The 20,575-nt window shown below is 39.3% G+C and overlaps 1 protein-coding gene across 2 annotated transcripts in view; it reads right to left on the bottom strand.

Annotated features, from left to right (window-relative positions):
* LOC114479849 (laminin subunit alpha-3) overlaps positions 1 to 20,575 on the bottom strand; it is a 68,681-nt gene that overhangs the window by 6,568 nt on the left and 41,538 nt on the right. For both annotated transcript variants that reach the window (XM_028473755.1, XM_028473756.1), the window contains 13 exons: positions 6,761 to 6,871; positions 5,531 to 5,649; positions 5,372 to 5,452; positions 3,958 to 4,055; positions 3,815 to 3,868; positions 3,586 to 3,737; positions 2,612 to 2,722; positions 2,415 to 2,526; positions 2,095 to 2,259; positions 1,811 to 2,007; positions 1,398 to 1,514; positions 956 to 1,110; positions 56 to 197 (listed from right to left, as the gene is read on the bottom strand). In XM_028473755.1, coding sequence (XP_028329556.1) covers positions 56 to 197; positions 956 to 1,110; positions 1,398 to 1,514; positions 1,811 to 2,007; positions 2,095 to 2,259; positions 2,415 to 2,526; positions 2,612 to 2,722; positions 3,586 to 3,737; positions 3,815 to 3,868; positions 3,958 to 4,055; positions 5,372 to 5,452; positions 5,531 to 5,649; positions 6,761 to 6,871 — 1,614 coding nt within the window. The remainder of the gene's footprint in view (positions 1 to 55; positions 198 to 955; positions 1,111 to 1,397; positions 1,515 to 1,810; positions 2,008 to 2,094; positions 2,260 to 2,414; positions 2,527 to 2,611; positions 2,723 to 3,585; positions 3,738 to 3,814; positions 3,869 to 3,957; positions 4,056 to 5,371; positions 5,453 to 5,530; positions 5,650 to 6,760; positions 6,872 to 20,575) is intronic.

Raw genomic sequence — 20,575 nt, 5'->3', positions numbered from 1 at the left:
ACAGTTAGCAAATTCATTTTTATTTTTCATTTTTGCAAATATGAGTGTGTGTTACATTCAAAGCCTCATCTGCTGCATCTTTGGCTTCATTGGCAGCTGCCTCTGCAGCATTGATGGCATCCGTAATATTCTTGTAGGCGTTGACGGCATCCTTTGCATTTTGCACTTCAGGACGTCCACTTGCGTTCTTCACAGAACTTTTACACAAATCATTATGGTCAAGACAATTACTCCTCATACATAGGAAATCAGTCACCATGACAAGAACCCAATTAAAAGTTCACATATAAACATCACAATACCACCAATAAAATATTATGCTGAGCAAAATGTCCTAATTTTGTCTCAAAATGTAGTATGAAATGTGATTGTAGGAGTATAATTTTGCATCATTGAGTAATCATTGATATGTTGGAATCGTAAACTGAATTTTCAAAAACAAATGAGTTAATCTGTGGCTAGTACTTTTTTGCTGGTATCACAAATTTCAAAACCTGTGCCATCAAGTTGAAGATTAAACATGAAGTGGATCATTTACATCCAAACATGGTGAGAAGGAAAAGTAAATGTTCTTATCTCATCAGGAATCCAACAATAGATTTAAAATGATTCACATGCTGTACGTGTTACCAGTTAACGCATGTCAGATAATGACCTTAAACAACAGATTACTACTGTTAAAAATCTTTTCAGCTGATGACTCTATAAATAACATAAACTTTTTTTAGACTGGACATATATGATTGAGTGTTTGCATGGGCTCTAAACAACTTGATCAATCTTTTCCTCTTAAGAAAAGAACAAGGGAAGAAAAAACTGAGATTATTCCAGAAAACCAAAGAAAAACATTAATAAAACTGTGCAGTTGAAATTGAAAAAACAAAACAATAAATTAATTTGGATTTCAGTTTGACTTTCTTCATAACGTGTCCTTGTGTTTACATGGGAAACTCACTCCTCGAGGTCCTTTGCCTGCTTCAGCAGGTTCTTGGCATGGTTCTCTGCAGCCTCTACAAGGTCCTTCTTAGCTGCTGCGTTTGTGATCTTGTTCAACTTCTTGGTCAGATCAGTCTTGGCCCCGTTCAGCTGTGCTGCCAATTGTTCATACTCCTGCAAAAGAGAGAGACCAGGAAATGGGCATGATTGGTTCATCAGACCAGGAAATGCCAATAGGCTTATCTCACAGTGCAACATGTACCAACACTGATTGTTATGAAGCGAGATGGCTTGTTCTGACTGGTTAAGGATTGCAGAATGCCATTTCTTGTACCCACAATTTCTGGTAGTTTAAAAGGTTTTTAGCTCATGAAGAAACATCTGTGTTGTGATAGGTGGTGGTTGCACAGCTCTTCGTGCAAAAAGCATTTGAGAGAAAGAAAGAAAACAGTTCGACATACGGTTTTACTATTTGTGAGCTTTTCCAATAAATCTTCGGTTTTCTTCAATTCATCCTTTGCCAAAGCCATCTGATCCTCCACAGTCTTATGCTCCTTTTTTATATCATCTTTACGTTTCTGTTGGGAAAATGTGCTTATGATTAAATGACAGTAACAAACCTCATTTACATGATTAAAAGAGCTGGTGAGACAGGTCAAGCTCAATTAGGACATTTTTGACTGATTAAAAAGCATGTTTGTCAAATATGAATATGATACTTCTTGGTCATAATTTTAAGTTCTGTTTCGTCTGAACTTATTTAAATAAAAAATGCTTCATGTGATACATATTGTACTCTAATCCTATAAATCCTCTACAGTCTCTACTTTACAACAATTAAAGTTTTTAGTGACTTATAATATATTATGCTTACTAGAAGGTCCATCATTGTTTGACCATTGAGATTGTTCTGTGTATTGGAATTCTTCACTAGTTCTACTGCATCCTTCAAGGATTCGTCCAGGTCCTTCAACTTTGCCTCATAACCTTGGAGAAGACCGCGAATCTTCTCAGCTTTTTCCTCATTCTGATCACTTTGCTTAGTTACTTTTGTTTTAATGTTGTCCAGCACTAGACGGTGAGAAAAGATAATGATTATTGCACCAAATTAAGTGGCTTCACAGTAAATTATAGTATGAATAACTGAATAATGAATACATTTCTTAGCTTCCTCGAGTTCTTTCTCCGCAGCTGTTTTCTGAGGAGTAAAGTCTCTGTTCCTCATCTCATCCACCATGCGTTCAGCATCTTCCAGCAATTTAGCAAAGTTTTCATTAGGTGTATCACCTCGGTTGCCTTCATTCTTGAGCTGGTCCAAAAGATCTGAAGATAAATCAAACACAATGCTAACATTTAACACTCCACACCATTACTTATGCCAACACAGCAGAAATGAATACACTGAAAAACCAAATACAACCAAGAAAACAATTGCAACCAGACATCAGTAAAACAATATTAGATGGATTTCTTTATACCTTGGATTTTCTTTAGCATCTTTTCAATCTCTGAGTCCAAATCTTTTGCCCTGGTGTGGGTTTTTTCAACATCAGATACAGCTTTATCTGCCTCAGCAGCTTTCTTATCGGCCTGAATTTTAAAAATGCATAATTATACACTGTATGACAAACATTTTTATGCTGAGTTATTTGAACAAATATGTCTGCATTCATACCTTGTTTTCAAGAGAACTGATATCGTCTTCAACAGTCATCATGTCGTCTTCTAGCTGGTCGAGTCTGTTTTTTTGGGAGTTGATAGCAGATCGGTATTTGTTGACAAGATTCTGGTGAATGTACAAAATAGCGTGGTAAGATGTACAGCATATTTGTGAAGTTCAATTTTCTTAAAATATACCAAACAAGAGTGCATTCTAATAGAGTGGATCTATGATGCTCAATCGTTGTGCTGCATTCACTCGGATGACTAAAAAGCTAAAATGTCAACATTTGTCAATTTTCTGACCCACTTGCTCCTTTTCAGTGCCGCGTCGGCCTATCCTGTACCTGGTACCTATCCTAGCTGCCATCAGCCACTATGCGGGGGTACACCCCGAACAGGGTGCCAGTCCATCGCAGGGCAACATACACACAGACAGACAACCACTCACACTGCCGTTCAATACAGAGACCCTTGGTCATGTTTTTGGATGATGGGAGGAAATCGTCGTACAGGCACAGGGGAGAACATGCAAACTCCACACAGAATGGACCCAAGTATCCACCCCAGGCCTTGAAATCCAACCTTCTTTCTGTGAGGAGAATGTGGTGACGTGCGGACCACTACACCACGCAAAATGAAACTTTCTGCTAGAATGTTGTCTTATACTCATACTATTGTATGGTTTTCTACATTTTAAACATACAAACTATTACACAGTTCTAATTTAGTTGTCATAGCTTTCTCAAAAGATTTAGATAGTGGACTAACATCATTGCCTATCTTTAGCATTCTGAAACAACCTACGCTGACTCAGCATTTAGATAAAAAGGAGAAGGAAAAAGAAAAAGAAAAAACACTGGTCGACAGGGGTCATCCTTGATGTCTCTGTCACAGGAAGAAATTGCCAAAACAAAGAGAGCTCCACAGATTTCTATTCTCTCTCTTTCTCACATCATGGTCTAGATTTTACCCTAACTGAATGGTTACCTTGGTGTCAAACATAGCCTTCTCCAGCTTCTTTAGTCGGTCCTGTGAGGAGGCACTGGCAGAGGCGTTGTCCAACTGAGCCTTGATTTTTCTTAACCCATCATCCATCTTCTCCAGGTCATGCAGTAAAGTCTCAGCACAGTTATCGCACTCTGTGATACAATACAACATGTCTTTCACTAGAAGTTATGAGGCCATATGACCCTACAAGACTTAAGTTTTAGGTCACCTTTACACTTTTCATCTATGTTCGTGTCTCCTGGCTCCAATGTACTCCTACAAGCTAAAAATAGCAAAAGCACAGTATTAAAAAGTAGTGCAATAAAAGTGAGTTGAAATTAAACATAAACATAGATGATTTAACAAGCTAACCTCCTGTTTTGGGATCACAGGTTTTACCACTACCACAGTTACAGGGCTGACAACTTCCTCCAGGTGTCAGTGGATCACCATAGTAACCTGAAGTACACCTGGAAAATACAGGAACAAAGTACATTCAAAGAAGACACCTTTTCTTTTCTTTTCCCAAAAGAAACAATAGACACACCTCCTATAACATTAGTCAAGGAATCAGACAATCCCAGGGGCGATGTAAACCTCTGTGCAATACTTTTCTTAAAGACATGTCTTTAGTACACCTTGATAAACAGAAACGTTCTTTCTTTCTTTTTTGGAAATAAATACTATTGTATCATCATTTCTGTAACAATTATTATAAATAATTATTTTTACCAGTATGGCCAAACCCTTTGGTCAATACAGTGTAAAATATAGATAATGACATCAAAATAGCATCTAGGTATTTATAAGCAGATTAAGTAACTCCAGAAGCAACAAACCTGTGAAAACTAAAAAAATGTTGACATTGCTCGAAGACATGTTTTGTTTCCCTAAAGATAAAGAAAATCATCCCAATATAAGGATTTTTACCTTTGAAGAAAATACACAGTGGCCTCCTACACAATCTTACAGGAGTCTTAAAACGAATTTGGTGACAGTGACATTAATAACAAATTTATAAATCAGCATTTTATTAATATAGCATTAACCCAAAGATAAAGCTATGCCATTTGTGTTTTCAATCAGGCCCACTGTTTATCAGAAAGCATCTTAACATATAGGATTTTATGATTGAAAACTTAAGCTATACTTAATGGAAATATATATTATGAACTATTTTTAATCACAAATAATATGACGACATTTTAGAATTATAAGATAAGATAAGAAACTTTATTGTCTGTCCAAAATAAGTGACAGAAATTATATTTCGACATGGACACAACACATTCAAACATGTAAATGAAGGTACATTTAAAAAATGTAAATGTTTGGCCAGATCGACTTTGTAACGTCTGCCTAATGGCAGTAACTAGAATGAGTGATAAGGTGGCTCCTCTGTGATCAGGATGGCTTCCTGATCACAAAGCAGTGTTTGGAGCTGAACTAATTCTAGCTTGATTGACCACACAGGAGAGTTTGTTTTCAGATTTGATCGAGAGAGAGATGTACCAGGATGACACCTTAAATGTTAGCATGGATTCATTAAGTTACATATGAAACAGGGTTCAAATGTAACTTAGAGTAAAGTAACTTTTTTTACACATGTTAGATGTGATACTCAAGCACACGGTCAAGCACTTTAAGACATAAACCTCAACACAGTCTAAAAAGTGATTATTATTTATTACTTATAAAAAATCATTTTAGGGTTTTCCAGTATTGCAGACGGCATGTCCCCACTCACAAATCTGCACATCTCTTAAAACAACACACCAACACTCACCTCTCACATCTGTCACCAGTGTAGCCTGTCCTGCAAATGCACTCGACATCTCCGAAAACATCTGTGCAAACTGCTGCAAAACTGTAAACCCACATAAAAAAATGTAACATTTACCTCTGCAAACAAAAAGCCCTATTTCAGGTCATGATTTCCACCAACCTGTTTTCAGGTGTGGTAAAAGGACAGGGACACACTCTGCAGGTTCTCTGAGCAGCATTTCCATAATATCCATCTTTGCATCGCTCACACTGGTCTCCTGCTGTGTTGTACTTGCAGTCCTGGAAATCACAAACAAAACAAGTAGAGCATTTTTTACTTTGTTTATTTAATAAAAAGCCATCGTTGAGAGTAAATAATGATTCAACCACATTGTTTATATTTCCAAGATATCTGATTTAGACTTATTATATTATTTACATATAAAAGATGTTCAGTTGATGATGTGACAATAATGATTGTTTTTGTAATCAGTGCACTATTTGCTTTGAGGACAGTATGATTGATTTCTCTCCAGGTGAACAAACGCTTTTGAAGCCGACAATAAGAAGTGAAATGTGTTTCTGCAGGTACAGATTTATTGTTTTCCTTTGAGTTTTTTGGCTGCAGCTACATGTTTCGTGTCAAAATGTACCACACCCCATCGTTTCACTTATTACCTCTGGTGAAAGAACTCAGGCAGCATTTTCTGTACTCTTTATACTGAGGAAGGCAAAGTAATCATTCCACAGATTTTGGAAAGGATTGAGTATTGGGGCATTAGTAGGCCAATTGACTACCGTAATTGTTGTGTCTCTCAAATTGTATGCTTTTTATCCTTCTGTAGATCAACTCTGCTTGCAAACTACATAAAAAGCGCACCATACTTTTCTACATTTTCCTCTGCTTTAAACACATCTGACGTTAGAACACGTTCACTTGCTGCCAAACATATTTGTCATTCACTCAACCGTCTGATCTTCAAGTTAATAGTGGTCAGTTTTTACAAAACCACATATACTATAGGCTGAAACATGTTCATCTCAAAAGTCAGTGATGATTTGCAGCTTAAGGGGCCAAAAATTCCAACAGTCTCTGAGCCATGATCCAAACTCAAAGACTTGAGACATGTCTCTGAAACTATCTGGAGTTTTGCCTTCAGCAATGAGCTCAGTGGCTTGTGATCATTTGGCTTTGAGCTGCTTGTTTGTGGATCAATACAAAGCATGAAAACACAAGCCTGATCTTAAATGTTTCATATCACAGCAAAAGTTTCAATTTAAATTTGTACCAGGTCATAAAGAATACAATAGGTATCCTCAGGTTATAGCATTGCTGGGGAAAAGTCAGCCATGCTTTACGTAGTGGAGGAAGAGGCATTAACATGCACTTTAAATGAAATATATGACTAACCAGGCACTTCCCGGTCCTGTCCTCACACTCATCAGCCAGACCGTTGCATTCACAGAGAATGCAGCTGTCGAAAAACAATCCACTGTTTCTGTAGTAACCAGGAGCACATTTCTGAAAAACATGAATGCAAAGACACAAAAACAACACAGTTCAGCTTGACTGTAAAGCTTTTAAACAAAAGTTAGTTTCAGCACAATAACTGAAGACACCAAAATGTTTATTTTGGTGTTATTAAATGAACTCAGAATGTAAAAACAACACGCTCAGTAAAATTTACCGTGGTTCGTTAAATTGTCTACTATTTTAATTGGAATCCAAATATTTAGAAAATCCATCTGTCTTTCAATTTTACCCTTTTTAGGTCACTCTAATTTACCTACATGTTGTCAGACTAAGCCTTGGGAAAGACCTTCACTTGCATATAACGTAAACTCCAAACAAAACGAGGATCCATGCAGGAACTTTGCCTCATCTTTTTATTAAGATGGTGTCACTACTCTCCATGAGAGGCCAAATTATTAATAAGGCTTCAGAATTTAGTGTTTTATCTTTAATCTTTACTTACTGATCTTTCAGTTTGACTGTCAAGATCTTGTGTTTTTCAATGCCATTCTTAGCAAAAATGTAATGAGTCAAAAATAAAGTTCCTTTTGGAAATCAACCCTGCACTGAGAGACAGCAATGCTCACCAGTAGAGTGGCCATTTACCAAATCTACATATCTATGAGACTTATTCCTAGTTAGGTTGAATACATTGTGACTAAGCTTTATCTTTGCCAGGATCCACAAAAGGAGAACTTTTAGGGGGGAGGTCAAAAAGTTAGTCTCAAAAGGTCACTCAGACTTAAGAAACAGGCTCATATCGCAACCCTAAGTGAGCGGTGTGATGTACATACAAATTGGCTTCTCAGTTACCACAAGTTAAGGTATATAAAATTTTGCCATTGAAAATAATGCACTCTCCAATTACACCTCTGTCTACAGTAATCCTTTGCACAACAAATAGCAATGATATTCATAAAAGTTGCCCTTTGTTCACTGATAGATAAGACCTACAATCAACACCCAACACTCAGAGCAGTGTATGACAGCAAAAGGAAAGTCCAACCGTCTTGTGTCAATCTGTCGGTTACCTCATTTTGAATATTGGCTCCATTGTCCTTCACAGATGGATTGGTAACAGTCTGTCCGCCAAACAATCGATCAAACAGAGATGGATACTCAATCTGCTGGTCGTTAAGTAGATGTTGCTGAGTCCTCTGAAGATGTCTAATATAATGTCTGGGTCGACCTGCCCGCTCATTGGGGTTGTGGCTGCCGCAGCTGAGTCCAATCAAAGTCCATATCACAAGATTCAAGAACAGAACCTCTCTAGTGTACCAGGGGCTGTCCATATCTGACAGTGCTCAAGTTTAGTCTGAGTGAAGTAAACCTGCACTGTGCCCTGGCTCAGCCTCTTAAAACCACATTCTCACTCTTACACACACATACACAGAACAAAGACACGCCCCATGTACCTGAGTCAATCTTGCAGATCAACGCAAGTGTGTTCAGGCACACAAGCACATACATGCATGTGTTTACATGCACATTCTCTCTTTTTGCCTTGCACAAAAACAGACCTTTGAGTTACTAAACACTGCTCCTCTAAAGGCCACAGCATTTAAAATTCATCCTTAGGGGGGAGCGATAAAGCCTGAAAAAAATTAAAAGGTGTTTTGGGACTGAATTTAAAGATATTATGCACTCTTTTGAACACAATGCAGTTCTTACATCAAAAATGCTTAATGGATTGTGACAAAGTTTTTACCAAAGATAGACCATATGCCATGGAAGATTATGATGGAAGTGGATCCAGATCAATATAATGATTTTTGATCAAAGTACAAAAGATATTTTTCGCCATTATTTGAAATCTCAGTAAATCAACTTCTCTTGTTTAAAATTTAAATTGTTTAAGATCTTCCATCCATCCATTTTCAGACCTGCTTGTTCCTGTTCTCAGGGTCACTGGAGTCTGAGTGTGCCTCTCTCACACCCTGGACAGGGCTACACACAGACAACACTTACTCCTATGGGCAATTTCGAGACTCAAAACAACCTAGAAGTAATGTTTTTGGATTGTGGGGGAAGCCAGAGTACCCAGCGGAAACCCACGCAGCACAGGAAAAACATGCAAACTCCACACAGAAAGGACCCAAGTGTCCACCCCAGGACTTGAACACAGGACATTCTTGCTGTAAGGCGGACGTGCTAACCACTATTTCACCATGGCCCTGTGTAAGAACTCTTAAAGATGAAATCCTAGGTATTAGTGGAAAGTCCATTTTAAATAAAAATTATACATTTCAGTTACATGTACACCTCAAAACAATGGTTGACTTACCAAAGATGAGAAAAAAAGTTGTCCTTATTGGCCTAATGCATTTATTTTTCTACTTGAAGCACTTGGAAACAAAAAAATGTTTCACTTTGTTCACGCTTGTGTCATCACTGTCTGTGAGATTTACATTATAAACCTGAGTAGTATATACAGTATATCCATGCTTTATTGGTGCAGGATCACTATAAGAAATATGAAATGTGTGATGATTAAAGATTTTGGTGATAGTGAATTGATCGGTAAACATTAACTACTATATCCAAATGTTCTCTTTATTTATGCTAACTAGCTTTAATTTGCAGTATGCCATTCCACTGGTAAGTACTGATACAGCACTCCACTCATCCTTTGCTTCACTGTGTTGAAGATACACTGAAGCAGTTGACAATAGACAAATAGTCATCTTAAACATATACTTCACAGATAATTATAAGCTTTCTTGTGTTTATTGAACCCAACCTAAGCCATTTGGGATTTCTGGTGTGAATTGCTCCATTTAGGTCATGGATGGCTCAGCATCGGGTTGATGTCAACTGTGACTACTGCTCCAGAAGGCACTGAAGCCATTATGTTGTTTATCTACTCTGTGCTTTGGGTTGCTGTCCTTTTGTATCAGCCATCCAGGTAATTCTAAAGGGTAGACATACTTTTTCTTGCAACTGTGTCTACTGAGTAGAACTGACTATTTTCAGAGAGTTGTTACCTTTGGCATTCTATTAAAAATCAGTTCTATTAATGGTTCACTAAGATTGACTTGATTGTGTTTGGAGAGGTCCAGTTCATGCTTCCCGGAACGCCTGTTTTCTGGCAGATATCCATTATTAATCAGTTCTAAACTGACTCGGTCCTCCTTCTAAATCTAAATCTCAGAATGGCCGCCATCCGTAACGTAGTATTAGCATTAACAGTAACTCTGTCTATTCTGTGAGGCTGTTCTCTGCATGTCTCTATATGATTCCTCACCATGTTGGGAGGGGTGGCCTAAAAGTTAAATAAGTGGACTTGAAAGCAGAGGGTTGTGGTTTGAATCTGCTGCGGGCCATCACTGTAGACCCTTCAGCAAAGCCCTTACCCCTAACTGCTCCCGGGTGCTGCACTTTGGCTGCCCACTGCTGCTCAGGGATGGTTTAAAAGTAGAGAACCTATGTTGTGTATAACCCAAAAATACAGTTTGTGGGTGTTATGCAAAAGTTATTATTATTTAATTTATCATGTTTTATTCATATCATTGGTACATAAATTCACTTTACAACCAACTAATTGGATTTCAAACAGTATAACCCTAATTTATTTGAATGGCTCCCACGATGACAACAGCTACACTACAGTGTGTGCTGATAAACAATGCCAGAAAAGATAACATTTAAAAGGAACACAGCCATACTTTATGTGAAAAAAATGTTTACACAACCTGACTTAGAAAGACTCAAGTCTTCGTGCCTCATGCCCCACTAACCACTTAGTGGTTGGGCTCTCTCTGACTTATCTTGTGCTGTCCATTGTTGTGCTTTATTGTAGATTTCTGTGACTGAGGGCAAAGTCAGACACATATTCATGTGTGAGCATCTCACACTTGAATCACTCAGAACGCTCACAGCAGACACAAAGTCATGATTGCACAAAAGTCAATGCAGACAAGGTTATGAGTAACGTTGCTTTGCCAGCAGCCACACCTTATTTGTTGGAGGTGCGGTGCCCAATCACATACCCTCCGGGTGCATAAAATCAGTCATTTAAACACACCTCACCACAAAGTTTACTCCACAGGAAGGTAACGGAATCTATGACAACAGCACCAGCACAAACAATAAACCCTGTTGAAAAATGTAAATTAATAAAATAAGAAATGCTCTATTAACAAAACCTGCACACCAGACCAATTATATCCCTCAAAATTGATTTCTAAAGCATAATCATAAAAATAAACTTCAAAGTATCCAATTAGGCCTGTGTGTTTTACTTGACAATATTAGATTTACGAGCAATTTTCAAGCTGAATCTGTTCCTCAGGCCACGAATGCATATGTCATTGGGTAAATTACTGCGTAACTCAGTTCCAGATATCTGTAACTGAAAGCAAAATACCGGTTTAAGAAATGTATAAGCAATTGTTTACATGTTAAAGAGTTAAAAATTTGGTACAATAATGCTAAAGCTTTACTTTTAAAAAAGTAAGTAAACTTTATTATATAACACATTTCACAGATAGAGGACACAAAGTGCTTTACAGTGAACACAATGAAGTTCAAAACAATAAAAAACACAATCATAAAAGCAGCTCTAGAAAGCCTGTTTAAAAAAAGCTGATTTTGAAAAGTCTCCACAGTCAAGAGTTCGCAAAAAAAAAAAGCCAGTATTATTCTGGTCCAGTCAACATGAGAGCAAACTGGGCCTTTTGTGCCACCTGAAATAAAATTGGTTTGTAATCCTTCGTGCTCAGGAAGAAAGTTTACTATGTGAAAGTCACTTTGATTCATTCGCATTGCAAACCAACAGAACTGCAAGGGACAGCCATTCAGTAGGAGCAACTTCAGGGTGGCGTCAAACCATCATTTTCTTGATTGGTAATACCGGTTGATCGATGACCACCCCAGTTAGGTAAAAGAAAGAACCACGATAGGTGAAGATTTCTCATAGAACAGTTAGTTCCAACCAAGTAATTTGATTGGTCAACAGATATTCCAAGAGTACTGATATTTAGTAACAACGACACTAGAACTTTTTCCTATATACAAATTTTCCGTTAATTGCTGTTACATCTTGGGTTAACTACACCGCAGTGCACTTTGTGCTCTCCACTTGTGAAACTATTTTTTGTTGGCCGAGCCAAATGATTAAATTGACAAACAAGTCATAATCTCTTGTCACTTATTATTGTTAACTAATAAAATGCGCTTGTAGAACTGCTGTATCAAAGCAAGGTCGTTCAAGGTCGTGCAGTTGTGCTGAAAATATGCTGACGACAGAATCACACCAGTGCTGAAATTTCAGTACAGCCACACTGCCTCCCATGTAATATTGCTATAATGCAACAAAAAGTAATAAACTACATAAGGCAATCTGGAATATATTGAGCTAAGATATTTCTAAATTAAATATGTTTGATTTGGGCGTGAACTTCAGACTTCGGATGATTTAACAAATTAAAATGTGAATGCATAAGTGATTTTGCTCAGTGTCATTTTGGGCAGTGCTGGCATAATTGTTAAGGAAGCAGGCTTGTAACTTGAATATTACAAACTAATGTGGGCATCACTGTGGGACAATGAACAAGTTCCTTAACCCTGCCCACTGCTCCTCAGGGATTGGTTAAATACATAGAACATATTTAGTGTATATACATGTACATATGTGATGTATATTCCATTCTTTTCTTGTCCTCGAGGGATGATGATACAACCTTGTATACAGGTAAGAATTCAGCGGCAAACCGCATCCTGTCTGTGTTTCAGCAACTACATCACAGCTGTCTGTCCCAACTCCTCTGAAAGCTACAACCATGCCAATGATCATAGCTGTATAATCACTAATATTATGTCTGCATTATTGTGTTACACATTTCAACCAGAGGGGACATATTCAGGCAATGCTTGAGATGGTATTTTTCAACAGATTCCAGAGCAGCCTTTGGATTTTTCCTGTAGGAAAAGGGTGTGATGCTCAGCTCAGGCATGTCTGGACACCATAAAATATGAGGTGGTGAAACAGATCTTGTGAGATGACTACATGCTACCTCCATCATCACAATGCCACACCTCTGCCTTTTATCAATGTTTGTTCTCAGAGCTGCACGTAGTGAATATGTAACCAAGCTAAATAAATACAGACCACCTTTCTCTCCTCTCACCTCTTTCCCAAACAAAAAACTTGTGGGGTGTGTTAGTAGGTGGAGAGGCACAGAGAGGATTTTTTCAGGGGAATAGATAAATGATTGAATGCAGGTATGGTTGAGCATTTAATCATTCTACATGCTTACATATTACAGTGAGCAGCTGGAATCGAGAGTTGGGAGTTTGAATGTTAGAGGAGCACAGACATGTAGCTGACATTTGCAGCAGGGCAGACACACAGAGCTAGGGAGTGAAGGATCCCTGGAAGAGTAGTACATTTCCTGGCTGGCCAAACATCCTGGCATCCCAGACTGGTCTCTCCATATTCAGCGTTATGTGATGCAAAATATACGACCAATTTGTCATGAGCAAGTGGTCAATCCATCTAGCCTCTCACATAGCAAAGACCGCTCATTGTGGCTCTCCATTACACCCCTACTTTTTGCAGAAAACACGGATCTAGGGGAGACACCCCCCCCCCCCCAAAAAAAAAAACACTATGCTAGTGGTATATTGCGAAACGATATGAGTATGCATAATTTAGAACAAGATGACAACGTGAAGGGTGCCCAGAACACAGGAAAGGGAACCTCATCCGGCATAGATGTGTAATCTGTCAGGCCCACCTAGGTCGTAATCCAGCAACTGACAAGCAGCCAGTGACGTGCCGTGACCACTAGGTTTGGGTAGGCACGTTGCAAATCGAGACCACCAATGACAAGTCCATATGTTTCTGCTGTCAAGTGTTAATTCAATTCAAATCAATTTTATTTGTATAAAGAAATTTCCAACAAAGTCATCTCAATGCACTTATCAAAATATAAAATTCATAATAAGAAAGAAAAAACCCAATAAGATCCACATGAACAAGTGTTGCGCCATCTAACAAAATCAACATCATAAACACCATTAAAGAAACAAACAATTATTTAATATAGCCTCCATACTCTCCCAACAAGATATAGCTCATGACATGGCAGCACATCTGTTGTTTGTGTTGGAAACACAGAAATACAGAGAAAATGACAACTCAGAACAGCCTCAGTGAGGAGCATCTACAAAGTCAATCCTTCCTTTGGTACCATTCATTGTGAAAAGTATGAAACATGTTCTGACCTTACCTTTGCGGAAGATCTGGTAACTCAGGTGTTGGTCTCCATCTTTTAAAAGCTGTCGTTTTTCCTCAAAACAAAGTTTCTCTATCATCTCTGGCGCTGACTGTAGTGTTATCCTGCCCACTAGCTAGAGAACATTATAATTAAATAATCAAAATATCAATTCACCCTTGGGTAGGCACTGCCTACCTTGCCTACCCTGACGGCACGTCACTGCAAGCAGCATTATAGTGAAGAAGCCTCTTCCGGCTGTCTTGAATATTGTTTCAAAAAGGGCAAAGAAACTAACTTGCCTTGCAAACCTGGAACCACACTTAATTTAGTTGTCGGATCAATAAATACCCTTACATGTAAAGATGAAATGAAACTTTTCCAGAATGTCTTGCAATGTTGAAACAGGACTTTATGTTTATCCAAGAAACCCACATGACCGGTATTCAGACTGTACAGTTTGAAGAGAAATAAATTGAAAAATGGTAATTTATAAACTTGTGTTTCCAAAGGAAAGCAGCTACTGGAGTTGATGTTGTAATATCACGCCTTGGAAGGAAGGATCCTGACTGCAAGACTGAAGGTAAAGGGTACAAAAATAGCAGCGATGTGTGCCTATGCCCCAACTGCTGAACCCAGTAAAGACGGTTTCTAAAATGTGACTATTGGTAACGACTTCGTAGGATTATGGAAGTGCCTTGGGCCAAATAATGACGATCTCACTACAAATGGAAACAGTAGGCGTCTCCTGACTTTATGTGACAGTAACAATCTGTTCATTATGAATTTGATGTTTCTAGCTAAATTTATCCATACCACAACATGGTACATGAGAACTGGTTTCAAGAAGAGGACGAAGAATATGTTCAAAAGAGATCAAGTCAGTGCCGTGTCTATCGCCGGGCCAGTATCCCGTTTGAGTCTGACCACCGAATGGTAGTATTATCCTCCAGACTACCAACTAGAACAGCAGATTAATTCAGTCGTGTATCTGAAGAACTTCTGGTTAATGAAATGATGAACAAACTCAGATGTGGACATGATTGAAAGAACAATCATTGACTGCCTCTTTAAGGCAGTTGATGAATCAGTGCCAAAAAAGTCAATAGCCAAACAAGAGTGGATAAATGACAAATTTATCTCGCTTATTAACAAACAAAATACCTGCAAAGATCCACTGAGACTCAAACAATTGAGGTGTGACATCAAGAAACTGTCCAGTAAACTGAAAACTGATTTCTATACTAGAAAAGCAAACACTCAATATTGCAAGTGAAGCAAAAGAGTTGCTGAGCAACAGTTCAAAATGATTAAAGAATACAGTGCAAACAAGAAGATGCAGAATATTCTCAAGCCATCTACTAAACTCAATAATCATTTCAGTGAGCATTTCAACCTCCCCTCAATGAACCTGCCAGATGAAATCAACAATCCCCAAGATCACCAGAATACCAACGGATGAATGCCGTACAGTAGATGTTGACGAAAGCCCTCCCTCGGCAACGAAAATAAAAAGGATTGTGAAGAGCATGAAAAATGGCAAATGTTTAGGGTCTGATGGATTGGTTGCCAAGCAAGTCTTTGACGAAGCTAGTCTCCCTGCTGTACACCTTGATGACTATTATTTGGTCAACTTTCACTGTACCCAAGTTGTGGCTTCACTCTCTAATCACGTGCCTGTACAAGAATAAAAGAGATAGAGATCCTATGAACTACTGTGGTCTATCTATCTCTGCTACATGCTCCAAGATCTTTGTTGCAATATTAGTAGACCAATTTACGAAGTACTCTTGCTGGCAACCCAGTTTGGTATTAGAGCAAACAAGTCCACTAAAACTAATGTCTTCGACAATCACGAGGGTGAACTCTACTGCTGTTTTAACGATTTAAAAGCAGCGTATGACTGGATTGACCAAGATGCTCTTTTCAAGATCCTAGAGTTACGTACTAGAGCAAAAACACCTATCAAACTACTGAAATGCATATACAGTAAGACAAAAGCAGCAATCAAGTACTCAATATCAGCTTTTGAAACAATATCTGGCTGCAGACAGGGAGGCCTCGAATCCCCATGTATTTTTAACATCTTCCTTATTTATATATTTATTTATTCAGTTTATTTCCGACATGGTTACATTCACTTTTTTTTTTTTTTTTTTTTTCTTTTTTGTACATGACTTTGTTCTGCGATGTATTCTTGACCGAGTAGATCAAGAATTCCCTGATCCTAACATAAAGTATGCGATCCCAATTACCTACACCAGGGGTCCCCAACTAAATTGGCAAGAGGTCCACTATCGCGATCAGCCGAAAACACCCAACAATAATTCAGTTTTCTGTCCTTTTATTAAATTGTAACCATGTCAACAAGTTGACAATAAAACTATCTTTATCTTTAAATTTGTTCAACTGATTTTGTTGAAATTCATTCTGTCTTAATACATTAGGTGCAAATGAATTACCTTCATAACCACTCAGAAAAAAATACATTCAGTGTTGTAAACAGCTGCTAATGCACATAAACTTGCAAACATTGCATTTCAAAAGTGCAAATAGGAAACAAATGTTGCACCTCATAATGCATTATATATAAAAATGTAAAACAATACTTCTATTAGTGCAACAAAAAATAAGTAAACATTTTTGTAAACGAGCAAGTTTGTGAACTTGGCTCAGTGTGAGAAATTTGCATGGACACTGGCAGCCAATCTCTTAAATCTGGAGTCAAAGCAATTCTCAGACATGCATACACAAGGTCATTGGTCAGTTGCGAGCGGTACTTATTCTTAATGATGTTTAGCGTAGAGAAGGCTGACTCACAGCTATAGGTAGAGCCAAACATTGTTAATGTGTACACTGCCACTTTGTAAAGTACAGGAAACTTTGCCTTTGACACAGTCTGCAGCCAAATTGTGACAGGGTCAGAGGATTCACATTGCTCTCTTAAAACTACATCAGCCTGTAAATCTAATAGCTCCATTTGAAGGGCCTGTGCATTAGCCCATTTGTACACATGTATTGCCTCCTTTGAGAAAGAGACAACATTCTTAACAAAAAATGGACTCCTTACAAAGAGCATCAGCTGATCTCCCAATGTAAAGCCATCAAAACGAGCCCTAAAGTTTTCAATCAACTTTTGGTAAAAATCAGAATTACCAGTGACATTGCTTTCCTGTATCTTCTTCAGTGAAGGAAATGTGTACAGTCCTTCTCAAGATCCATTTTCAGAATGTTGAGTTTCCTCTGAAAAGACTGGACAGCAGCCACCAAGTCACACATAGAATTGTCTTTCCCTTTAAGCTTCAGATTGAGGTCATTTATGTGCCCTGTGATGTCAACCAGAAAGGCCAGTGCGTCCATGTTACTATCCTCTTCTAAAAAGTGAAAAAACATCTGAACCTTGTGACTCTTTTGTTTAATTCCAATCTTTAATTCCATTTCTTATCTTCCAAAAGTGTGCCAGCACTTTTCCTTTACTCAACCATCTGACATCGGAGTGCAATTTAGTTTAGTGCGCATGCGCCAACGTTACAGCTGCTCCTGCTTTTTTCATACTTTTTTCATACTTTTTCAACCTTTAACTTGTTTTATGTCATTTTTTTCTCCAGTTACTTCCCTGATTTTGACTTGCTTACTTACACTTTTTAATATTTTTTGTGCAATGGACGCGCTACTTTCCTCCAGTGGACTGTGCCGAGCGCAACAACACGCTCGCATTGTTTACACCAGGGATCAGCTGGTGGGAATGAAGCTGGCTGATACGCACACCAGATCAGAGAATATCCCCAAAGAGATCTGGAGAAGGACTCATAGAGGCTGCAGGGGAGGTAAAAGACAGCCAACTAACAAAGCCAGGTTGAAACAGCGGAGGCTTATGGACAAAAAAACGTTTTAAACCGAGTATCCCCTCGGTTACCATGGGCAACGTGAGGTCGCTGGCAAACAAAATGGAGGAGCTAATGGCACTAGTCCGGAATCAGAGGGAGTATCGGGAGTGCAGTCTAATGTGCTTTACGGAGTCATGGCTGCACCAGGATATTCCTAACGACAATGTTTCCATCGAGGGCTTTCGGACTGTTCGGGCGGACAGGGAGTGCACCAGGAGCGGCAAGAAGAAAGGCGGGGGTGTTGCTGTTTTTGTTAACAACCGGTGGTGTAACCCAGCGCACATTACCGTCAAAGAGCGCATCTGTTGCCCGGACATTGAACTGTTTGCTGTTGGGCTCCAACCATATTATCTGCCACATGAGTTTTCACATGTTTTAATGGTGACTGTTTACATTCCTCCTGCTGCTAACCCAACATCATCCTGTGAAATCATTCACTCAGCCATAGCCCGGTTACAGACTCAGTACCCGAGTGCATACATCGCTATCTCGGCTGACTTTAATCATGTTAATCTGAATAAGACTTTGCCTGGTTTCATGTGACCTGTCCGACCAGAGAGGGGAAGACGTTAGACCTGCTGTATGCTAATGTTACTGATGCATACGGCTTCTCTTCTCTCCCCCCGCTGGGTCGGTCAGATCACAACCTCATTCACCTCAGACCCTCTTATCTGCCCCTGGTGAAACGCCAGCCTACGACCACGAGGACAGTGAGGAGATGGTCAGAGGAGGCGTTTGAGACACTAAGAGGATGTTTTGAGGCTGCAAACTGGGATGCACTCTGTGAGCATGGACCAGGCCAACAAACTAAATCTGTTTTTCAACAGATTTGATGCTGCGGCCACTGGACCCCCTACTGTCACCCCTAGTCACACCTCTGCTGGCTGCAATGAAAGACAATCATCCCCCCTCCTCTTAACCTTTCACACCCCTGTGTGAACCATACTCTCACCTCCTCCCCTGGCTCCCTGAATACCCACACTTCTTTGGACTGTGCTGACACCCCTCCCCACACACTTCCCTTCACAATAAACATCACAGCTGACCAGGTGAAAAGGCAACTGGTGAAACTCCACGCTGGAAAAGCTGCAGGACCTGATGGAGTCTGCCCCAGAGTACTGAAGGCTTGTGCTTCGCAGCTCTGTGGAATATTCCAGCACATCTTCACCATGAGCCTGAGTCTGCAGAGGGTCCCTGTGTTGTGGAAGACATCCTGTCTGGTTCCTGTTCCAAAGATGCCACATCCCAGCGGCTCCAAGGATTACAGACCAGTCGCGTTGACCTCCCACATCATGAAGACCCTGGAGAGACTTATCCTGGTGCAGCTCCGACCATCTATCAGACCACACCTGGACACACTACAGTTTGCCTACCAGCCCAAGGTTGGAGTTGAGGACGCCATCACCTTCCTGCTCAACCGTGTCTACTCTCACCTGGACAAGCCGGCGAGCACTGTGAGAGTCATGTTTATGTACAGTACCCAGGCCTGTCATCTTAACGCCTCACAACTGGCGAAATTGGATTCCACATGGATTAATTTTCTTAGAAAACTTGTCTGGGTTCGAACGTGTCAATGCACCACCAACACAAAAAGATAAAACACCATCTTTAAAAGAAGACAGTATACCAATCTCGACATACTCTACACCAATCCGTAACTTCTGTGTTGTCCAACACCTTAAGTACATTGCTCATATAACGAGACTTCCTAACTCAGCCCTGCAAAAACAAATTCAGTTCCGCTCTAATAAGCCGTATACCTGTGACATATGGAAAAACTAAGATAAACGTACAGGCCTTTCTTCTATTCAACTCCAATGAGAAACCCCAAACTGTTCCCCAGGCGCCACAAAATGGCTGCCGACTGCTCCCCAGGGATGGGTTAAAATGCAGAGGACAAATTTCAATGTATGTGTAACAACATATACATGACTAATAAAGGCAAAAAAGTCCAATTTAATTAATTGATTTTGTTAAAAAATTCAAGGTTTTCACATTAGCCTCATTGTTTATCATGTTTTTTCAGGCACATAGTACCATTATAGTACCACATAGTACCACAGCATACTCTAATAACTAACCATTTTTTGGGAAAATGCAGCAAATATATATAAAAAAAAAATTTAAGATATTTCTTTCTTACTGCACTTATTGCACTTCTTGTAGTGTTGACCTTTGACAGCATGTGCAGACAAAAGAAGAAGAAAAAAAGAAGATATTTCTTTCTGTAGCACACGCCTCGTTTTCGCCTCTGTCTCTTTAAGAAACTCCGAGCTTGTCTGAAGCACCCATGAACACCACCCCTTCAGTACTCATACAAACACGCATGGATTTTGTTTACTTCTGTTTTTCTGTCCCAGACACATTGATCACTGATACAGGTTACGTGGGTGGGGGGCCCGACAGAAGAGGAGGGGCTAAGGAGATAAAGCCACGGAGAAAGACAAAGCTCGCTCTTCTTCCGGATCCCCGCACGGTGAAGGAACTCAGAGTCGGTAAAGAATACTATCTCAGTCACTCGTAAATTGTATCTGTAATAAATGGTGTTAAATCCATTCCTTGACTTCATCTTCATTATAAGTGTATGATCATAAATGTGTGTCTTCCTC

Source organism: Gouania willdenowi, chromosome 17 (genome assembly GCF_900634775.1).
Source record: "Gouania willdenowi chromosome 17, fGouWil2.1, whole genome shotgun sequence".
Lineage (NCBI taxonomy): Eukaryota > Metazoa > Chordata > Actinopteri > Blenniiformes > Gobiesocidae > Gouania > Gouania willdenowi.
Note: the sequence above shows the minus strand (reverse complement) of the source record. Positions and strands in the feature narration are given on the sequence as shown.